General features: G+C 47.2%; 2 protein-coding genes and 1 pseudogene across 3 annotated transcripts; 2 read left to right on the top strand and 1 right to left on the bottom strand.

Moving 5' to 3' along the window:
- The first annotated feature begins 15,599 nt into the window (after positions 1-15,599).
- LOC123116471 (uncharacterized) lies at positions 15,600-18,762 on the top strand. 2 transcript variants are annotated; one of them, XR_006457088.1, is made up of 5 exons: positions 15,600-15,858; positions 16,055-16,158; positions 16,971-17,844; positions 17,938-18,093; positions 18,174-18,762. XR_006457088.1 is itself a non-coding variant. In XM_044537422.1 (4 exons), the coding sequence occupies exons 1-3, from the start codon at positions 15,801-15,803 to the stop codon at positions 17,838-17,840; spliced, it is 1,032 nt and encodes a 343-aa protein (XP_044393357.1). In that variant the 5' UTR covers positions 15,600-15,800; the 3' UTR covers positions 17,841-17,844; positions 18,174-18,762. The 2 variants fall into 2 exon arrangements, 1 of the variants encoding a protein (XP_044393357.1); XM_044537422.1 differs by lacking the exon at positions 17,938-18,093.
- A 417-nt stretch (positions 18,763-19,179) lies between these two features.
- LOC123114886 (uncharacterized) lies at positions 19,180-21,025 on the top strand (annotated as a pseudogene).
- On the bottom strand, positions 20,981-22,900 carry LOC123112535 (uncharacterized). Its single transcript, XM_044533548.1, has 4 exons — positions 22,774-22,900; positions 22,521-22,598; positions 21,644-21,858; positions 20,981-21,298 (listed from the first exon to the last, which is right to left on the bottom strand). Exons 3-4 carry the CDS (start codon positions 21,847-21,849, stop codon positions 21,190-21,192), a joined length of 315 nt encoding a protein of 104 aa, XP_044389483.1. The 5' UTR covers positions 21,850-21,858; positions 22,521-22,598; positions 22,774-22,900; the 3' UTR covers positions 20,981-21,189.
- Between the last annotated feature and the right edge of the window lie 13 nt (positions 22,901-22,913).

The raw sequence follows: 22,913 nt of genomic DNA, 5'->3' as shown, positions 1-22,913 counted from the left end.
AAACCTCATTGAGAGTAAATCAGCTGAACCTATGGATAAAAAACTTTTAAGCACCCCGCAGAAAATACACGATCTGAAAAGGCAAAGGTTTGACCCGAGTGTGTCAGACGACACTTTAGCTCAGCAATCGGCGACCTCCTTCGAGGAGGATCGCCGGGCACAATGAAAACTTTAAGTTGGAACTGCCGTGGTATGGCCAGTGCCGCGGCAGAAAGGGCTCTTCTGGATATCCAGAAGCAGTGGGAGCCAGATGTCGTCTTTTTGTCCGAGACACATCTGAATACAGCTAGGGCAAACAAACTGATGAGGAAAATGAAAATGGACCGAGTGGAGGTGGTGGAAAGTGTGGGTGCTAGCGGCGGGTTACTCCTCTTTTGGCGCAATCCCGTTGTGATTAACATAAAGGATAAGACAAAGAATTTCATTGACGTAGTGGTGGGGAGGGGCAATGGAAGAGCAATGGAGACTTACAGGTTTCTATGGTGAGCCTAAATGGGAGGACAAACATTTGTCTTGGAGCTGCTTATGTGGTCTATCTCAACAGAACCAACTCCCATGGGTAGTTGTGGGTGACTTCAACGAGATCTTATACTCGCATGAGAAGGAGGGGGGAGCACCGAGGCCAGTTGGTATGATGCAAAACTTCAGAGATGGACTGGTTGATTGTGAACTCGAGGACATGGGGTTTGTTGGTGAGCAGTTCACGTGGCGAAGGCGCAGATTGAGGGAACGTCTGGACAGAACAGTATGCAATGGAGCATTCTTTGGACTGGTTCCCACTGCTGTAGTTACAAATGCACCCCACACAAAATCGGATCATAGACCGGTGGTGATTGACTTGGAAGGTGCAGCAGGTATGGACCAGCAGACTAGCCCGAGGTCAAAACAGTTTGAAGCTCGCTGGCTACAGGAGGAGGAGATGTTGCAGAGGGTCACAGAGGCTTGGGAGAGGACTTGCATGTATGACTGCTTGGCAAGTCATACGACAGCGGTACACCAGGATCTGCATAAATGGGATCGGGAAGTACTGAAAGCACCACACCGTCATTTGAAGGACCTTAAGAAGGAGCTGGAACAGCTGCGATTGGGGCTACTCACTGATGAGTCGGCATATAGGCAGCATGAATTACTGATTGAGATTGAAGAGACTATGGAAAAGGAGGAAATTTACTGGGTCCAACGCAGTAGGGCTAATTGGTTGAAGTTTGGAGATAGAAACACAAATTACTTCAACAATTTCGCCTTAGCCCGAAAGAAAAGAAACTACATCCGGAGACTAATGGATGAAAATGGTGGATGGCAGGAGGATAAGGAGGCGATGAAAAATCTCATAGATAGCTATTTTCAGAACCTTTTTACCTCAGAGGTCGATGTACCGAATATGGATGTAATTACTAAAGTGACTCTGCGTGTTACTCCTTACATGAATGAAGCACTTTTTGCGCCTTACACTGAAGAATAAGTTAAGCGTGCTCTTTTCAGCATAGGCGACTTAAAAGCACCGGGGCCTGATGGCTTACACGCGATCTTTTATAAAAAAATTGGCATCTATTGGGTGATGATTTGGTGAAGGAAGTTTTGAAGCCGATGAATACTGGGGTCATCCCTGAAGGTTGGAATACCACTACTATTATCTTAATACTGAAAGTTGACGTGCCAGAGAAGGTATCCCAATTCAGGCCCATAAGTCTTTGCAATGTTGTTTATAAGGTGGTATCTAAGATGCTCGCTGCACGTCTAAAGGTTTTCCTGCCTGACATTATCAGTGAGACACAAAGTGCATTTGTACCTGGCCGGATCATAACAGATAATGTGATTGTAGCCTATGAATGCCTCCATACGATGAAGAAGAAGAAGAAGGGGAGAGTAGGGAATTGTGCAGTAAAACTTGATATGCACAAGGCCTATGACAGGGTTGAATGGATTTTCCTAAAGGCGATTCTTGGTAGACTCGGCTTTGAAGAGAGATGGATTGATCTCATCATGGCATGTGTAACCTCTGTGGAGTACAAAGTACGGTTTAATTCAAATGAGACTGCACTGTTCCATCCAACGAGAGGCTTGAGGCAAGGAGACCCCCTGTCTCCCTATCTCTTTCTATTATGTGCAGAAGGGCTATCAAACTTAATAGCATTTGAGGAAGCAGCGGGTAACCTAAATGGTGTCCGGGTGTGCCATGATTCCCACTTACTCTTTGCTGATGACTCGCTAATCCTTATGAGAGCAGACATGGAGAATGCGAACACTTTAAAAAGGATATTGGATGATTATTGTTCGGCCTCTGGACATATGGTAAGCATTGCAAAATCATCGGTTTACTTCAGCTCCAATACATATGTGGACAGGAAGGTAGAGGTCTGCCAGATACTGGACATTATGACCGAATCACTTTCTGATAAGTATTTGGGCCTTCCCTCTATGATTGGGGTAGATCAGGTTGACTGTTTCAAGCATATAATTGAGAGGATCCAGAAGATGATAAATGGGTGGAAGGAACGAACAATATCCTATGGGGGTAAGGAAGCATTGATCAAAGCGGTGGCCCAAGCCATCCCTACGTATGCGATGAGTGTGTTTAAATTCCCGAAGAAAATTTGCAAGGGGATCACTGACGCCATTTCGCATTATTGGTGGGGTGATGGGGAAAACCAACAAAAGATGCATTGGTTTGCTTGGTGGAAAATGTGCATTCCAAAGGAGAGAGGAGGGATGGGCTTTCGTGATATACACAGTTTTAATTTGGCACTCCTAGCAAAGCAATGTTGGAGACTTATTGAGTACCATGAATCGCTATGTGCAAGGGTCCTACGTGCTAAATATTACCCTACTGGTGAACTGCTCAACTACAGTTTGAAACAAGGCTCTTCTTTTGTGTGGCAAAGTATATGGGCCGGAGTTCAAACATTCAAGAAAGGGGGTATTTGGAGGGTTGGCAACGGCCTAAAGATAAATATATGGGAGGATTGTTGGGTGCCAAACAACTCCTCTAGGAAAATCATTACTCCTCATGGAAACAGAATGCTAGCCGGGATGAATGGGCTCATTGACCCAGCATCCGGAGAGTGGGATGAAAATCTCATTAGAGAAAACTTCTGGCCTATTGATGCTGATCGTATAATAGAAATTCCCCTGCATCATGATGATACGGAAGATTATGTGGCCTGGCACTTGACGAAAACGGGAGTTTTTACTGTGCGTTCAGCATACTACAAACAATGGGAAGATTCATACGGCAATACTGAGCCGAGCCCTTTCTCGAGTGGTTCTGCGCCGCATCCAATATGGAAGAAAATATGGAGCCTCAAAGTGGCGAATAAAGTGAAAATTTTCATATGGCGTTCCTTACATAATGCCATCCCTTGTTTTGGTGTGCTCGCTGATCGGAACATATCTACTTCGGCGCAATTCTCGGTCTGCAAACTGCACGCTAAGGATGTGGCACATGCACTCTTCGGTTGCACACGGGCCACAGGAATATGGTCTCGACTTGGACTACAGGAAAAAGTAGCAGAAGTCGGACTACAGGCACATTTGGTGGCTGTCGGTGTCAAAACCGGCGGATCTCGGGTAGGGGGTCCCGAACTGAGCGTCTAAGGCTAAGGGTAACAGTAGGCAGGGGACACGATGTTTATCCAGGTTCGGGCCCTCTCGATGGAGGTAATACCCTACTTCCTGCTTGATTGATCTTGATGATATGAGTATTACAAGAGTAGATCTACCACGAGATCGTAGAGGCTAAACCCTAGAAGCTAGCATATGGTTATGATTGTTGTTGTCCTATGGACTAAACCCTCCGATTTATATAGACACCGGAGGGGGCTAGGGTTACATAGAGTCGGTTAAAGAGAAAGGAATCTTCATATCCGAATAGCCAAGCTTGCCTTCCACGCAAAGGAGAGTCCCATCCGGACACGGGACGAAGTCTTCTATCTTGTATCCTCATAGTCAAACAATCCGGCACTCACATATAGTCCGGCTGTCCGAGGACCCCTTAATCCAGGACTCCCTCAGTAGCCCCTAAACCAGGCTTCAATGACGATGAGTCCGGCGCGCAGATTGTCTTCGGCATTGCAAGGCGGGTTCCTTCTCCGAATACTTCAAAGCAGATCTTAAACACAAGAATCATGTTCGGCTCTGCAAAACAAATTCCATATGCCACCGTGGAGAGCATAATGTTTCAATGAGTCCTATCCACTGACAGCTTTTACAACACGACATTATGTCGTCGTCCAATCATTACTTCGAATCGTTTTTCCGGCCTGCCACCCCACGCTTCGCGAGGCGGTTTTACTGACACGTCTTGTCGAAGCGGAGACCGTGTCCCCCTATTACGGGATTCTCATCAACGCGGGCGTGGGTAACCCAACCGTCCCGATGGTATGATTCCTTGGGAATAGGCATGTTTTAAGGCCACGTAGGGGACGTTTGATATTCGTCATCTTAATAAGGAGGCCGAGACCCGCATTTCCCCTCTATGCTACTCCCTTCTCCTCCCACCTCGAGCTCCAACACCCAAGGTTTAACCAGTCGCTTCGAACCCCAGGCCATGTCCGGATCCAGCTTTCAAGGCCGGTGGATTGCTTCCTCTGTCACTGAGGAGGACATCACGAAGCTAAGGGAGGCGAGGTACTTGACCGTAGATATCCTTCACAGGCTTCCTGCACCAGGGCAGGTTATCCCTACTCCCAGGCCTAATGAGAGGGTCATGTTTATCCCTCACTTCCTCTGGGGGCTAGGTTTCTCCCTCAATCCTTTCGTTCGGGGGCTCATGTTTTACTACGGACTAGATTTCCATGATCTAGCTCCGAAATCCCTCCTTCACATCTCATCATTTATTATCATATGTGAGGCTTTCCTCTGTATCTTTCCACACTTCAGCTTGTGGCTCAAGACCTTCGATATAAGGCCGAGGATAATAGACTGGAGGCATGAGGAGTGCGGCGGTGCTCTGATAAGCAAATCAGCCGACATCGTCTGGCCCAAGGGTTCCTTCACCAAAACATCCGGACTATGGCAACGGGAGTGGTTTTATATCACGGAGCCCCGTGGTACCAAGTGGGTGGCTTCACCCTCCTTCCGATCAGGCCCTCCGCCACAACTCGCATCGTGGATCAACAAGGGGCTAGATTGGGGGTCACTGGACGAAGTTCAAATACTACAGAGCCGCATTCGAGACCTTATTAAGAAGGACATCGACCTCGTCAAGGTAATCCAAGTTATGTTAGTCCGGCGGGTCTTGCCATGCCAGCGCCGACCTCTCCGTATGTGGGAATTCAATCCGGAAGGACCGCGAACCATTCAGCGCTTCTTCGGCACAACGCTCAAAGGGATGTATGAATTGGTCTTCGGGTCCCGAAAAAGGTGTTCGGACACCACAGAGGACGCAGGCCTCGACTGCAACCATCCGGATTCCCCGGTAAGTACTCAATTTCCGAACATGTTTTTAACTTAAGTTTCTCATAAAAAACTGAGAAAACCACACTCTGCCAGGGCTGGGTAAGGAAGGCGGAGAGGATCAGGTGTTCGGCCCCTCTTCCCGAAAACTCTGTGGACCCAGTGTTAACCCGGATGCTGGCTCTAGCACCCTATCAAGCACCGTTGAGGGAAGGAAAGGAGAGGAGTGGGGAGGCCCAAAGTGGCCTCCATACCGGAGGTGCATCACGCACCGTATCCAGGGGAATCGGAACTCCCATGCCGGAGGGTGAACAGGGAGGAGAATATAACATTCCTTCCCCCAACGAGAAGAAAAGAGCTGCTTCCAAAGACCTATAAGCAGAGGCTTCCAGGCGAGGGAAAAAATCCCTATCAGGGGGCCCAAATTCAGGAGGCGATGTTACCGCACAGTGCCCCCAAGGGGGCCAGCCTACAGCTGAATCGTAAGTGAACAAAGGTGCTCAATAAGCGTACCCCGTTCTTTTCCCATTTGTGAGGGTAATATTTTAAAACGTATGTTTTGCAGTTCGGACTATAGTCTCCCTCAGCGATCTTCGTCCTCGGGAGATCTGCTTCTGGAGATGATGGAGAGCGAAACGCCGCCCCATGTTTCCCCGCCCCATAAGGCGGACGACCCTGAGGTGTCGTCACGGAGGATCTTTCCCGACCCGCAGAGGAGCACCAGGCCCGAAGATGACTCTTCGGCCGCCCGAGGCCCGGGGTGTTCGGCTCCTAGAGAGACCAACAACAAAAATCCCAGACTATCCGATGTACAGCCGGACATATGGACGGATCTTCTGCGGCAAGCGCCTATCTCAGAGGAACATCGTACCTTAATGCGTACGGTGATTGAAAGAATTTCATCCGCAAAAGATGGATTGAATGAAGCCTTCACGAGCCTGCTAAAAGGCTTTGAGGTACGTAATTTAGCCTCTTCTTTTTTTTACCATAAACGCATTGTGCACTGTGTGTAGATAGCAACCCCTGAGACTCTGGTTGTCTTCCGGATGTGACGATCAGAGGATCAAATAAATATGCTCAGGTAATGGTTTTGCGAATTTGTACACAGGCGGCTGCAGCCCCGACCGCTGCCCGGGCTGCCCAATTTGCCGAACTGAAACGGCAACTTGATGTGGCGGATGATGACATCACGCTTGTGAACCAGCGGCTTGACGATGCGCAAGGTATGTATTTTGGGTGGTCAGCGAGTGTATATAGGAGCATGATGCTAGAATTTATAGTATGCTTGACTGCAGATGGTGCTGCTGCCGTGGAGACCCTTCGGGCTGAGCTTGCCCGAGCTAAGGAGCAAGCCAGGATAAGCAACGCAGCTGCCGAGAAGGCAGTTGGTGAATTAAAAGCTGAACAGGCTGCTCATCGCCTGGGTGCGGAGAAAATATCCAACATGGCGCTTGAGCTAAGGGATGCCGCTAGCAAATATGCGCTGAGAGAGAGAGAGAGAGAGATAGCAAATAGAAAGTGGCTGACCTTGAGAAGGCCTTACAACCGGCAAAGGAAACCCAGTCACAGGCCAGAGCGGCATGGGAGGAGATCCGACAAGCTGGGGAGATCGCGGCTAGGAAGCCCTTTTTATTGCGAACTAAGTTCGGCGATCCAAAGTATGCCCCACTTGATCAAATGTGGAGTTCTCCGGACGCATATTTGGACTTGTTGAAGAGCGCTTTTGATGCGACGTAGTTTTTCCAGTCCCAAGAAGGCCATGAAGTGGAACGACTTTTCTGGTCTCAGTTTAGCATGCCAAGGCGTCCACTGCTGTTGAATGAGCAGATGGCCATATGGGCATAGCTCCACAGGATATCCGGACTTGCCATGAAGGCTGTCGTGGACCGGCTGTTGCCTGGGGGACCAACTGCTAATAGTTATTTTGGCTTGGTGCAGCAGCTTGTTTGTGCGGTGTTGCATATCGACGTTGTAAAGCGGTCAACGTGCATAGAAGGTGCATGGATGGACCTTGCCCGCGTGAAGATGTATGGGGTGAAGATGAAGGCCACCGATATTGCAACAGGGGGGGGGGGTCCGCCCAGGGGTAAGGACATGCCAAATCAATATTTTTAAGAAGTATTAGAGGGTGCCCGCTTGATAGAGGGTCAGTGCTCGAAGAATGTTATGTTCGAGTAACATGTATCCGAATTGTAAAAATAATGCTTATGGTAATGAAGGCTGTATTTATACTTTTGCCCGTAAAGTATTTCAGTGCCTCCTGTGCGGCCGTTTATGTGTATATGTATGTAACCTGAAAGTTTGCAGTCGTCGGCTTCAGCCCCCTCGCGTATAACACGGGGGTGTTCAGAAAAGCACTTGATCACACTTTACCCAACGTCTTGGTCCGTTTAAGGAGGTGTTAGCACGGCGAACTAGGCAATCGGACTATAGAGCTTTAACACTTTCACTTAGCCATAGGAGTTTGACGGTGGGGCTACTATATAGCCCCTGGTATGTCTGCTTTTATCCGAATACTGTGCGTTTACATATATGACCAGGAAACCAGTCCTTCATTAATGCGGAGGAATCGTGAAGATTCCGCTGAGTCATCGAATGGTTGACCAGCTCTCGCCTTATCATGATAGTCAGTTTTCGGCTTTCTCTACTAAGGTGCTCATCCGGATGAACCGGGGCACAATCGCAGTAGCTCTCCCTTGGCCGCCTTAGCCGATAGAATGGAACATAAGGTAGCAAACACAGGAGCCAGGCAAACTCAACTATTGACCCAAGACATAATTCGGAGCTGATGCATATCATGCCAAAACTCGCGATGCCAAACACTCCCGAAGGTATTCGGTCTTTTCAATATATACCGGGCTGGGTATAGCCCCTGGTAATGAACCCTAAATTTGAGGCACGTGCTTCGACCCAGCGTGAGGAGAGAGCGCCTGTGGTGAGAATATAGTTCTCAAAGCACACGGATTGGCTGCTTTTATCACATCCATTCTGGTATGGCGAATCGTACGTTCACAAGTACTGCCCATATTCAGGGCATTTTATATGCCGAGAGGGTATGTAACAACAAGAGATAAAAATAAGAAAAAAGGTTTATGCAGGGTCTTAATATAAATAGAAACCTTTAAACGGGGCCCTGCTGCACGTCTGCGCCTTTGTCTCTGTTGCGCAGTGTCCTTGAAAGGTATATCATAATGGCCTATCTGTAAAAAAGAAAGAACCAGGTGAAAAAAATCTGGAATGGCCGCGGGTATAATTTGTTGGTTTTGATGAACCGTGAACTGTAGCTTACTGAGTCCGAATAGGGTCGGGCTGAACTATAGATTTATTACGTGCAGGGTGCCCCCAGCGCTACCCAAGGAATTTTGAGTGTATATTTATGTATACAGGAAAATATGTACCATCTTCTTATGGGGCAATCTATGGGGGCAGGGCTGCTAAACAAGCACAGGTTTATCTGAGCTTTTACACGTAGGTGTACACCGAACATGTTTGGCTGTGTCCGCGGTCTTGATGACCGATGAGCTGTTTGGTTTAAAAGGGCTGCTTCGAGCTTCGGCTGCTAGAGCCGCCACATATTCTTCTGTACGAAAAGAGCTCTCTGTACTTTCGCTCACCGTGATAACACCTCGCGGCCCAGGCATCTTGAGCTTAAGATAAGTGTAGTGCGGGACTGCATTGAAACGGGCGAAGGCCGTTCGTCCGAGTAGTGCATGATAGCCACTTCAGAACGGAGCGATGTCGAAGACGAGTTCCTCGCTTCGAAAGTTATTGGGGGAGCCGAAACGACGTCCAGTGTTAGGATGCCCGTGCAGCGGGCCTCTATGACTGGTATTACTCCTTTAAAGGTAGTGTTGTTTTGCTTGATTCTTGATGGGTCTATCCCCATCTTGCGGACATTGTCCTGATATATCAGATTGAGGCTACTGCACCATCCATGAGGACTCAGGTGAGGTGGTATCCGCCGATTATTGGGTCGAGCCCTAGGGCAGCCGAGGCCCCGTGCCGGATACTGGTCGGATGATCCCTGCGATCGAACGTGATCGGGCAGGCCGACCATGGGTTGAATTTGTTGGGGAACGTAGCAGAAATTCAAAATTTTCTTACGTGTCACCAAGATCTATCTATGGATAAACCAGCAACGAGGGGAAGGAGAGTGCATCTACATACCCTTGTAGATCACTAAGTGGAAGCGTTCAAGAGAACGGGGTTGAAGGACTCGTACTCGTCATGATCCAAATCACCGGAGATCCTAGTGCCGAACGGACGGCACCTCCGCGTTCAACACATGTACAGCCCGGTGACGTCTCCCATGCCTTGATCCAGCAAGGAGAGAGGGAGAGGTTGAGGAAGACTCCGTCCAGCAGCAGCACAACGGCGTGGTGGTGATGGAGGAGCGTGGCAATCCTGCAGGGCTTCGCCAAGCACCGCGAGAGAGGAGGAGGGAGAGAGGTAGGGTTGCGCCAGGGAGAGGTGAAACTCATCGTGTATGCAACCCCAAATACCTCAACTATATATAGGGGATAGGGAGGGGGCTGCGCCTCCCCTAGGGTTCCCACCCCAAGGGGTGCGGCTGCCCCCAAAACCCATCAAGGGTGCGGCCAAGGGGGGAGAGGGGGGAAACTTGCCCCCCAAGTTAGGTGGGTGCGCCCCCTCCCCAAACCCTAGGCGCCTTGGGCCCTTGTGGGGGGCGCACCAGCCCACCTGGGGCTGGTCCCCTCCCACACTTGGCCCATGCAGCCCTCCGGGGATGGTGGCCCTACTTGGTGGACCCCCCGAGACCCTCCCGGTGGTCCCGATACGTTACCGATAAAACTCGAAACTTTTCTGGTGACCGAAATAGGACTTCCCATATATAAATCTTTACCTACGGACCATTCTGAAACTCCTTGTGACGTCCGGGATCTCATCCGGGACTCTGAACAACATTCGGCAACCACATACAAACTTCCTTTATAACCCTAGCATCATCGAACCTTAAGTGTGTAGACCCTACGGGTTCGGGAACCATGCAGACATGACCGAGATGTTCTCCGGTCAATAACCAACAGCGGGATCTGGATACCCATGTTGGCTCCCACATGTTCCACGATGATCTCATCGGATGAACCACGATGTCAAGGACTCAATCAATCCCGTATACAATTCCCTTTGTCTAGCGGTATTGTACTTGCCCGAGATTCGATCGTCGGTATGCCGATACCTTGTTCAATCTCGTTACCGGCAAGTCTCTTTACTCGTTCCGTAACACATCATCCCGTGACCAACCCCTTGGTCACATTGTGCACATTATGATGATGTCCTACCGAGTGGGCCCAGAGATACCTCTCCGTTTACACGGAGTGACAAATCCCAGTCTCGATTCGTGCCAACCCAACAGACACTTTCAGAGATACCTGCAGTGCACCTTTATAGCCACCCAGTTACGTTGTGACGTTTGGTACACCCAAAGCATTCCTACGGTATCCGGGAGTTGCACAATCTCATGGTCTAAGGAAATGATACTTGACATTAGAAAAGCTTTAGCATACGAACTACGATCTTTCTGCTAGGCTTAGGATTGGGTCTTGTCCATCACATCATTCTCCTAATGATGTGATCCCGTTATCAACGACATCCAATGTCCATGGTCAGGAAACCGTAACCATCTATTGATCAACGAGCTAGTCAACTAGAGGCTTACTAGGGACATGGTGTTGTCTATGTACCCACACATGTATCTGAGTTTCCTTTCAATACAATTATAGCATGGATAATAAATGATTATCATGAACAAGGAAATATAATAATAACTAATTTATTATTGCCTCTAGGGCATATTTCCAACAGTCTCCCACTTGCACTAGAGTCAATAATCTAGTTCACATCGCCATGTGATTAACACTAATAGGTTACATCGCCATGTGACCAACATCCAAAGAGTTTACTAGTGTCACTAAACTAGTTCACATCACCATGTGATTAAGACTCAATGAGTTCTGGGGTTTGATCATGTTTTGCTTGTGAGAGAGGTTTTAGTCAACGGGTATGTAACATTCAGATCCGTATGTATTTTGCAATTCTCTATGTCATATTGTAAACGCTGCTTCCATGCTCCACTTTGAGCTTTTCTAGGGGTGCCATGAATTTGGCAAGGCCTTTTGAGAATTTTATCTAGGCTAGACGGACCATCTCTACTACCTTTAAGTGACTTTTTCCGTTGACCGGGTCTGGAGCCCCTGAATCCGGCGTTAACCGCTGTATTGTCCGGGCTTTCTCCATTGTTCTGACATTTGTTTTTATTTCGTCGTGGCTTTCCATTGCCGTCCCTGACTTCGGATGTGCCCGGGTCGCTGGTGCTTCTTCGGGCTAACCAGCCATCCTCTCCTGCGCAAAAGCGAGTCATGAGTGTAGTTAAGGCTGCCATTGTCTTGGCTTTTCCTGGCCTAGGTGTCTGGCCAGCCATTCGTCCCGAACATTGTGTTTGAAAGCTGCTAAGGCTTCGACGTCTGAACAATCGACGATTTGGTTCTTCTTAGTGAGAAACCGGTTCCAAAGCTTACGGGCTAACTCTCCGGGTTGTTGGGTTATGTGGCTTAGATCGTCTGCATCCGGAGGTCGGACATAGGTTTCTTGGAAATTGGCCCTGAAAGCATCCTCAAGTTCCTCCCAGCTTCCAATGGAATTTTCGGGGAGGCTTTTCAGCCAGTGCCGAGCTGGTCCTTTTAGCTTGAGGGTTAGGTATTTGATGGCGTGGAGATCGTCTCCGTGAGCCATATGAATGTGAAGAATAAAGTCTTCTATCCAGACCGCAGGGTCTGTCGTTCCGTCGTATGCCTCGATGTTCACGGGTTTAAAACCTTCTGGAAATTCATGATCCAACACCTCGTCAGAGAAGCACAAGGGGTGTGCAACACCCCTGTATCTGGGTGTGTCGCGGCGCGGGCCCGAAGTTTGCAGTGTTCGGTGTTGGTTCCGAACTGGTAAGTTACCTACATATTTAATTTGATGGCCCTGATCCTGCATGGGAATGCGTTCCCTAGATCCATAAATGGACATGGTTCTGCCAGCTTTTTTGTCCAGGTCCTCACGTAAATCGAGCTTTTGATTCTGGGTTGCGACCTCCTTTCCTTTATGGGTAAGGGGTGCAGTTTTGTGTGCGGAGTTGTTGGCCGCTCTGCCTCGATTACGAGGTGGTCGGCCTGGCTGATCGGCCATATTGTTGTTCAAAGGTATGGGCGCGATAGCATTGTCATCAAGCAGTTTGCGTTTGGGGTAGCTGTTTGTTTGGCGATTACCGCCGTATTTTTCCTTAGTGTCGAGCACTTCTTTCCATTTATCATTGAGCGTATCCTGTGCGGCTTTAAGCCGTTGCTTCTGCTTTTTCAAGCTCCTCGCGGTGGCAATAAGTCTCTGGTGGAGGTGCTCTTGTTCCAATTGTTCTTCCGGGACGATGAATGCATCATCACCCCGACTGCTCTCCTCTTCGGAGACAGGTTGGTAATTGGAGTCTTCAGCATCGCTGTGATCGGACAGGGGCCCCGGACTATGTTCACCATCACCTTGCTCGTCCAGCTCCATTGCTGGGTCCGTGGTTTATTATCTTCGGCGTCGTCCGGGGTGTTATTTCCTCTTGTGCCGGTATCGCTATTTTTACCCTGGCATGGTTTTGAGCGGCGCCGCTGACGTCGATGCTTTGGCTGCTTTCCAGGAGTTTTATCCACGACTGGGTTCTTTTTGTCACCGCTGTTGTCTTCTTTGGGTGTATCCACCATGTATATGTCGTATGAGGAGGTGGCTGTCCAGCGCCCTATGGGCGGTGGTTCCTGTTCTTCTCCGACATCGTCGCCCACACCGTCGATGTCTTCGGAGTCGAAATCAAGCATGTCGGTCAAATCGTCGACAATGGCTATCAAGTGGGTGGTGGGTGGGTAACGAAGTTCTTCATCGTCCGCTTCCCATTGAAGCCGAACATAGTTCGGCCAAGAATCTCCTGACAAGGAGAGGGACTTTAATGAGTTTAACAAATCGCCTAAAGGTGAGTGTTGGAAGATGTCCGTGGAGCTAAACTCTAAGATCGGCGCCCAGTCGGATTCGATGGGCGCGGGTACACGCGGTTCGGAGCCTATGGCCGAAGACGGGTCCGAGGTTCCGATGACACAGGCCTCGTTGGAGGTCAGATCTATGTTTGGCTCTAGCGCCGTTGAGTTCGCGGCTTCCGTGGTGGGGTTGAGCCTCCTGTCCTCGGATGGCGCGCTCTGCTCTGGATCTAGGGCTAGTGCGGTTACAGGTGCAATCTCCCGCACACCATCCTAGGTCATGTTCATCGTGGCGGCGGGGCGCGACTGTCATAGGCTCGAATCCGTCGAAGATCAAGTCTCCGTTTCGGTGGTGTAGTTCAAATTTCCAAACCTGACCTGACGGCCAGGGTCGTAGCTGTCATAGGCTCGAATCCGTCGAAGATCAAGTCTCTGCGGATGTCGGCAGTGTAGTTCAAGTTTCCAAACCTGACCTGACGGCCAGGGGCATAGCTGTCGATCTGCTCCAGATGGCCAAGCGAGTTGGCTCGTAGTGTGAAGTCGCCGAATACGAAGATCTATCCAGGGAGAAAAACTTCACCCTGGATGGCATTGTTGTAGATGATTGAAGGAGCCATCAAGCCTTATGGTGAGGACACAGTGGAACTCTCAATGAAAGCACTAATGTCGGTGTCAAAACCGGCGGATCTCGGGTAGGGGGTCCCGAACTAAGCGTCTAAGGCTAATGGTAACAGAAGGCGGGGGACACGATGTTTACCCAGGTTCGGGCCCTCTCGATGGAGGTAATACATTACTTCCTGCTTGATTGATCTTGATGATATGAGTATTACAAGAGTAGATCTACCACGAGATCGTAGAGGCTAAACCCTAGAAGCTAGCCTATGGTTATGATTGTTGTTGTCCTACGGACTTAACCCTCCGGTTTATATAGACACCGTAGGGGGTTAGGGTTACACAGAGTCGGTTACAGAGAAAGGAATCTTCATATCCGAATCGCCAAGCTTTCCTTCCACGCAAAAGAGAGTCCCATCCGGACACGGGACGAAGTCTTCTATCTTGTATCTTCATAGTCCAACAATCCGGCACTCGCATATAGTCCGGTTGTCCGAGGACCCCTTAATCCATGACTCCGTCAGTGGCAGAGAAGGCAAATAGAAAAGGGAGAGGATGTGCAGAATTTGGAGAGATCAAGCCAAGCAATAATTGCTACGACACTAAATTTTGTTCGAGCATCAACACCGAAGGCTTCCCTGCCAAGAACTAACAGATGGTCGAGGCCACTAAACGGCCAACTGGTCTTGAATACAAATGCTTCTTTTTTGGAGGATCATACTGGTTCATGTGGGGCTGTCATTAGAGACCATTTGGACTTTTTCATTGCGGCATCCACAGCTAAACTTGATCATGTGGCGGATGTTGACTCAGCTCAGGCGGCGGCGCTGTTGGAGGGTCTAAAGCTAGCTCGTTCTATTGGTGCACATACTCTGGTTGCTCGAGCAGATAACATAATATTGATGGAGGCGATGGCAAACAATTCTGGACAAGCTATGGTGGCAGGACCCATACTTGAGGAATGTCGTTCTTTGTGTTTAGATTTCGGGAAGGTCTTTTTTCAGCATTTGCATTAGAGAATGCAATATGGTTGCTCATAGGCTAGCTCTCAAAGGGGAAGGGATGATCCACCAGCTTTGTGGTTGGATGCCCCCTAGTTTCCTTTCGGTGCTACTTGTGAATGATGTAAGCATTTGTTGAAATTAATAAAGCTAGACTGAAGGCTTTCCCTAAAAAAAGCGCGTTTCAATACTTACATCCCTTTTCCATCATCTTTGTGAATAAAGACGCGCTAAATGAGTGGTGAAAAGGGGGCGACAAGTACGTAGCAGGTGCAACGCGGAATGTCAATCTCCTTTCTTAGGTTCCCCTAACAAATTTTATGAAAACTTTAAAAAAGCTAAACAAAGGTGAATGATCATCGATGGGGCGCCTCTTCCATTCCTGTCTTCTTCCTAGCGCTCCTACACGTCATGTTTGAGTTTTCTTTTTGTGTTGCATATGGTGTTTCAACCTATACCTTTCATGATAATGACTTGATTTCCATAAAAAAAGATAATGACTTGATCGTGCGGTTGTGGATGGCTGCTGACAATAAGAACGAAGATATATAAAAGAAACTGAAGCAAAACCCTCAAAAAAAAGATTACCAGTGCTATCTATTTTCTTTTTCTTCTCTTCTCTGTTTACACAGGGGTTGCTCTTTTATCGAGAGACTCCGGCCTCCATCGTCCCGAGAACGCTCGGCGGCTCCAGCGCTGAAACGATCTCCTCCGCCTTAGTCGGCGAAAAGGCCCGGATCGCGAGCCCGGGCATCGATTGGTGCTGCATCTGGGACTGATGAGACTCATGTCCAGGAAGCGCCACCGGCAGCGCCGTCGCCGGAGAACTCGACACGGTACGCATCCTACTCCCCTTCTTATCTCTTTCGATGATTGCAGAGATTTTTTCAGCGTTCAACCTCTGCAGTTTTTTTAATTGTAACCTCTGCAGTTTAACCTTGAATTGAGATCTATCTAATCTCGGATGCATGCCGAATTGTTTGTGCTACCACAGAGTATTGATGTACTCTTATTATGACTTATGTATGACAGATGGATTGATTGCTTCATTCTGTAAAAAGAAGTGCTCACTGCGCCAGCAAGATGATTATTCGCAAAGTGCTGCTGGACTAAGACCGGGTCTCGACCTTCCAGAGGTATACAGTTTCTGATAACTGACGAATTAAATTGTTGAGTAAAATACCATTGCGTGTTTTACCTGGATTATTATAGGGAAGTACTGGTGAGAATTTTACTAGCTGAGTAAACCTGAAGAAAAGTTGTGTTTGTACTACTTAATGCTGTGTTTGGCTCGTACCAGTCCACCACCACAATACTTTCTTCATTGGCATATGATTACTGCTACAACCAAACTTAGAATCATGCTAGGTATGCATATTCGGAGTATAAGATTATGATGACAAGTTCTGACAATCCGAGCATCTGTCTGCGGAATGCTTTATTACACTGCCACAATGTTGAGACCTTGCGCTGTAGTACTAGTAGTAACCAAATTTTCTGGAAAAAAGAACCACATATGATGGAAGACTGTTCTCTTATCTGGCTTTGGCAGTCTATGTTTGTTGCACTAAATTTTCATGTGTACAGTACTATTTATACCCAGTGAACAATTTCATGTTTTTGTTTGGCTGCCATACTGACTTGATTATCAGATATTATTGTATTACATTGTATGGTATAGCATCACCGATCACCGCATGGGTGCTGAATGTTGACTTGCACAAATGCAAATAAATAATTCTTGTTCACTGCCATATGCATAATCTAAGTAAGAATGCAATTGTACCGATACTAATTAATCAATAATAAGTAACATTGCAGGAAAATCTTCCTCAAAAAGCTCATTTTTGTAGCCCTTGATCCACTCACTAGAATTACATTCTAGTATTAATATTAATGTTTCTTTTATATTCTGATATCTTTCTCCCGTCTGTGCTTCTGCATTCAGGACATATATCGACATATACATGCCCTAATGCCATTACGAGACGCTGCTCGTGCGGCTTGTGTGTCGCACACATTTCTGCAATCATGGAGACGCTATCGCAACCTTACCTTAAGTAAGGAAACACTAGGTTTGAATGTAAATGGTATTGATAAAGATGAAATGGCAAGAGATCTCATCAGCAAAGTTGACGGTGATCTCATCAGCAAAGTTGACGGTATTCTTAAGAATCACTCGGGTGTTGGCATGAAGAAACTAGAGCTTAATCTCTACTGTTGCCGCAAGGTTGATCACTGTTATCTCAATAGTTGGCTTCGCATTGCTTTCAGAGCAGGGATTGAAGAGCTCACCATGTTGCTGTCTCTTACCAGTGAGGCAAAATACAACTTCCCATGCTCTCTTTTATTCAGTGGGAGTGAAAAATCAATTCGGCATCTTAAGCTCTCCAGCTGTGTCTTTCGTCCCATAGCTGAGCTTGATTGCTGGAGAAGGTTGAAAGAGTTGCTGCTGACTAATGTGCTGATTACGAGCGATGAGCTAGAGTGCCTTCTTTCCACTTCTTCCATGTTGGAGTTACTGTGGCTCTTTAGATGCAAAGAGATAGTTCGTGTGAAGATACCTTGTCAGCTCCAGCGGCTCAGCTTCCTGCGAGTGGGTGAATGCAGAAAGCTCCAGGAGATAGAGAGCAACGCTCCAAATATCTCGACTTTTGACATCAGTGGCAGTAACTTGGTAAGGATTTCATTTGGAGGCGCATTGCAAGTAAAGAACATGAGGATATGTTCATATCAGCCCAACTTTATCTGGTACACTCGGACCAAGCTTATGCCATCTGTACCGAATGTTGAAACGCCTTCGCGTATCCTCGTATAATGAGGTATATTCTAAACGTTGTGATGATCATGGGGTAGCTATTTGCATACAACAGCTTTCTTACGTGATATGATTAATCCGAGACATCTTTATGCAGATGATCAGTACACCAACACTACCTAGCAAATTCATTCACCTCAAATACTTGCACATTACTCTAATTGGACACGAGGCTATTTCACCGGCCTATGATTACCTTTCTCTGGTTTCTTTTCTTGTAGCTTCTCCTTGCTTGGAGACTTTTATCTTTGTAGTAAGTTACTGATCATCTTGCAAGCATACCTAGTACCTATGGCAGAACAACTGAACGATCATCTTAAACTTCTATTGTAGGTACATCAGACTGACATGAAGCATGATTAGATTGTTGGGGATATCTCACATTTGAGGCAGCTGCCAGAACACTGCCATGACAACCTAAAGAGCGTAACGATCGTCGGCTTCTGCTCTGCTAAGAGCATGTTCGAATTAACACTTCATATCATTAAGAACACATCATCGCTTCAGTGTCTCACATTGGACACTAGTTTCGGTTCTTATGGCTGTTCAGCCGATAAACCTGGCGGTTGCAACCCTATGGGGAGGGATATAATCAAGGAAGCCCATAGAGCATTTTTGGCTATCAGAACACACGTTGAGGGCATAATCCCCTCTAGAGTTAAGTTAAATGTTTCAGGGCCTTGCAGTCGGTGCCATGCTGTTGAACATTAGATGTCAACCATGGCATAATTTTCTCAGTGCCTAATCATGTAAAATTATAATGTATGTGATGTGTTGTTCTTTCAATTGTCAGAAGTGCCTAGTGTTGTGTTAAATTTCATGATCCGTGTGTTACCAGTTTTGTACTTGAGGACAAACATGTGCCTCTTTGTATAATGAAATGCTGAATTACAGTAATGTATTGATGGAAGTTCATGGTGAAGTGCTTTGCTAGTCTGTAGCCTGATCTCACTCGATACACTCTATGACATTGCATAAATAATACTCCCTCCGATCCAACATAAGTATCATGGTTTTAGTTCAAATTTGAACTAAAACCGCTACACTCCTTTTGAATCAGAGGGAGTATATTTTTTGAAAGGCATAAGCTGTCGCATTTTTCATTCCTCTGAATGTCCAAAGATAGAGGGGCTGATGAATTAATTGGCAGTGATGACGTCTGCGGGGAGGCTAGAGGGACCACCGGCTCAGGATCGACTGGCAAGTTGTGCATAAAGTTAGTGAGTTCGTCATAGTGCATCATTCCGGGGACATGGAGTTTCTGCTCCCGAGCTCAAATGTATCCTCATTGTTGAATGGTCTAGACACCTGCAAATTTCCATGAAAGAAGACATCCCTAATGCTCGGTTTGAATGGAGCTGTTATTGGAAAGGAGGAAATGACAGGAGATCTCATCAGCAAAGTTGACCATATTCTTAAACATCACTCGGATGTTGGCATGAAGAAACTAATGCTTGAACTTAATGACTGTAACAGGGTCGATTCCTGTTATATTATAGTTAGCTTCATATTGCTGTTACAGCAGGAATTGAAGAACTCGACATTTTGCTGCCTCATATTCCTAGGGAACCATACAATTTCCCATGCTCACTTTTATTTAACAGGGGTGAAAACTCAATTCGGTATCTTCACGTAGCCAATTATGGAGAAGCTTGACAATGTTATATCTGAGTAATGTACTGATTGCTGATGATGAGCTAGACTGCTAGAGGGCCTTCTCTCCAGTTGTACTGCATTGGAGCTTTTGGGACTCCTGAATTTCCCCGAGATAGTTTGCCTCAAGATACCTTGTAGTGTGCTTACATTCCTGAGAGTGCATCTATGCAGAAAACTGCAAGTGATAGACAGTAATGCTCCAAATATCTCCACCTTTCACTTCTCTGGTAGCTCAGTATTGATTTCACTTGAAAGTGCATTGCAAGTAAAGAATGTGGAAATGGGGTGTTTAGAATTCAATCGGCTCAACAGTGTCTTGCATGCTCGTACCAAGCTTCTGTCCTATGCGCCAGATGTTGAAAGGCTTGTCATGTCCTTCGCTAGTGAGGTATACGATGAAAGTTTCAATGAGTATAGACTAGCTGTTGGCATGTAACAGTTGCCGTCCTAGTCATATAACTAATCTTAGGTGCCTTTATGCAGATGATCAGCACGCCAATGCTACCCAGCAAATTCCGCCGCCTCAAGTACTTGCATATTTCTCTAATTGGAGATGAAGCTATTTCACCAGATTATGATTACCTTTCTGTGGTTTCATTTCTTGAAGCTTCTCCTTGCCTGGAGACTTTCATCTTTGAAGTAAGTTACGTTTCATCTTGCAATCATATACCTAGTGTCAATTGTGGAATCGCTGATGCAAGCATCTTGGCTTTCTCTGCAGGTACGGCAACCTGACATGAAGCATGATTCAGTTATCGGGGATTCCTCGTGTCTGAAGCGGCTACCGCAACACCACCACAACAGCCTAAGGAGCGTGACGATCGTCGGCTTCTGTTCCGCGAAGAGCTTGGTTGAGCTAACATGCCATGTTGTGTGGAGAATGCGTCATCGCTGGAGCGCCTCACTTTGGACATCACTCATGTCTGTCACAGTTCTGGAGGGTGTAGCGTCAATAAATATCATAGTGTACTATATAGGGAGTGGTATCCGCATTTGGGCCCCACCTGACAGATGCCTCCCTATGGGGAGGGATATCCTCATGGAGGCTCCCAGGGCGCTTTTGGCTATCAGAACACATGTCGAGGAGAAGGTTCCCTCAAGAGTCGTGCTAAAAGTCGTGGAGCCTTGCAGTCGGTGCCATGCTGTTGAACATTTAGATGCCTTTGGAAATAGTAACATTTAGATGCCTAATTAGCAATTGTGCAATGTTGAATCATGCCAAAGTATATTGTTTATGATGCATTATTTCCAAACTATCATAATGGGCCAACGATAGTTGTCTGAAATTTGATAACCGTACTTTGTTTCTTAAAATTTATCACAACACAACTGCCGAATGTTTTATGATGTGAAATTGTGCCAATGTTTCATGTAGACAGATAAAGTGGGGAAAATGAGCAGGTGTTGGCTGTTACGCAAGATTTTGTTCATTTGTTCAATTGACGTTGGAAAATGATCAGGAAATGAACGATATTAGAAGAGGTCAGCATGTTTTACTGATGGATATTCTACCAATTGTTCTCGTATAATTGTGCTTGAAATGATGCGGTGCATTTCTTAGCTGCTTATGGAAAAGATTAGATCGATATAGAAGGCACGGTAAGTTGAAGCATCCTACTGGTTTGTGAACTGTGAACACTGCCGCCTCCACAGCTTCAGTGCCTCCATCTCTTCATGTTCCTCCTCCTCCAGGCTAAACTAAATCAAATTTTAGCCAATCACCATCCCGGCAAAACTCATCATCATCTTGAAGTAACCAAAGTTGTTGAACTGAGTTCTCAGAAGCCCACGTTGTGCAAAGCCTGCAAGGTAAGCAGCACAAGAACCGCTGAGCTTTGTTCACATCGATCTCTCAATTACAGCAAAGGATTTCAAGCAAACTAATGCATTAGAAACAGAAGAAAGACATGTTGGCATGCCCAACCATTAACTGATGTAAAAACAGAAACTAATTGGTTCCATTCCTTTTTGTTTTACGACTTAGAGAATCCCAACATGCAAGTAACGCAACCTTGCAGAGGTTTAAACAGCATTATCCCTGAGAATGGAAACAAAATTCCACGACCAAAGTTCATTAACTAAAATCTGATGACGCAGCTTAAGGCTAAGGAGAATCTATGGCTCCTCTGCAAACAGCAGTGTCCTACTTGTCTTGGTTCTCCTCCGGCGCTTCCTGCTCGTATCGGCGTTTGAACTTGGCAATCTGCCCCAGGCTCTGTGCCATCTGCCGCTTCGCCCTCATGTGGTACACCTTGCCGGTATGGTTCACCTTGGTCATCATGATGTTGATCAGCCTGCCGCTCTGCGTCACGTACGAGATCCACTGCATCTGGGGATGAAGCCCCTTCCTCATCCTTCCAACCTGGAACCATACGCAGGATCATCAGACAAAAGGGATGAAATAGTAATACATATCTATTATCGGGTTTCCAGATGTTAACCATGGAAGAAACATCCATTTCCTCAACAGACACGCGTAAGTTACAAAATCATGATCAGCATTCACCTCTCAAAAATATTACTTACAAAAACATGATCAACATTCACCATGATTTCCCTAAGAAAGCATACACCATGGTTAACGTAGGACCTATCATAACAATTATTCCAAGTTTGCAATATAGCAGGAGTAACACATCCAAAGAAAGGGTTCGGTCATATGATTGCTGAGAGACTATAAATGGTACTGGTACTTTAAAATTCTCGACTCGCTGTGGTCATGTTTGGCCACTAGAACACTTGGTTGCAAAAGAAGTTAGCATGGTCTGCAGACGGACATGGAAATATGACTTGAGCAGCTCCATGGGCGATTCTACTGGACAGACGCTGTGCTCTAGTTTCCAGCTGCTGCTGATCTGATTCTGTTAAGGTGGTTAAGAACTGAGCAGTGCATATTTTGATTTAGGCCATTTGGCTACTTTCGGTTACAGATAGTCTGCACCTGCATACTTATTGTCCTAGCCGAGCCCAAACAGATCAGCGAATCTACTGTCCAAACAGATCGAACAGCTAGGGTTACAGTACCTGGGGAGGAATCACCGACGAAGAAGAGAGGGGTGCTGCTGGTCGCCGGCCTGCCGCTCGTCCCTGTCCTCCTTCGCGCTGCAGCTCGGAGAGGAAAAAACAGATCAGGGTGGAGAGAGGGGGAGGGGAACCAGAGCAGGGAGAGAGGGCATCCAACGCCGCCGCCGTCAGCCACCCATGGGGACGCCCGAGAGAGAGAGGGGGCAGAGCAGCCCTAAGGGGAAGGGGGCGAGGGAGAGGAGAGGGGCAGCACCTCGACGCGCGCCGCCGGACGCCGCCGCTGCTCTTCCGCTGGTGACTCGTGTGTGAGAGAGAGAGGGGCGCTGGAGAGGGTTCTGTCAGCGAGGGCCCACCTGTTAGTGAGAGGGGAGGCGGGGTGGGTGAGATAATAAT

Source organism: Triticum aestivum, chromosome 5B (genome assembly GCF_018294505.1).
Source record: "Triticum aestivum cultivar Chinese Spring chromosome 5B, IWGSC CS RefSeq v2.1, whole genome shotgun sequence".
NCBI lineage: Eukaryota > Viridiplantae > Streptophyta > Magnoliopsida > Poales > Poaceae > Triticum > Triticum aestivum.
The sequence above is the reverse complement of the archived record's forward strand: the minus strand, read 5'-3'. Positions and strand labels throughout refer to the sequence as shown.

Coding starts and splice junctions, on each gene's coding strand:
- LOC123116471 (XM_044537422.1), top strand. CDS start 15,801: ATGAGACTCATGTCCAGGAAGCGCCACCGGCAGCGCCGTCGCCGGAGA. Junction 15,859..16,054: donor TCGCCGGAGAACTCGACACG/GTACGCATCCTA, acceptor TATGTATGACAG/ATGGATTGATTGCTTCATTC. Junction 16,159..16,970: donor CGGGTCTCGACCTTCCAGAG/GTATACAGTTTC, acceptor TTCTGCATTCAG/GACATATATCGACATATACA.
- LOC123112535 (XM_044533548.1), bottom strand. CDS start 21,849: ATGAGGAAGGGGCTTCATCCCCAGATGCAGTGGATCTCGTACGTGACG. Junction 21,299..21,643: donor CCGGAGGAGAACCAAGACAA/GTAGGACACTGC, acceptor CTTACCTTGCAG/GCTTTGCACAACGTGGGCTT.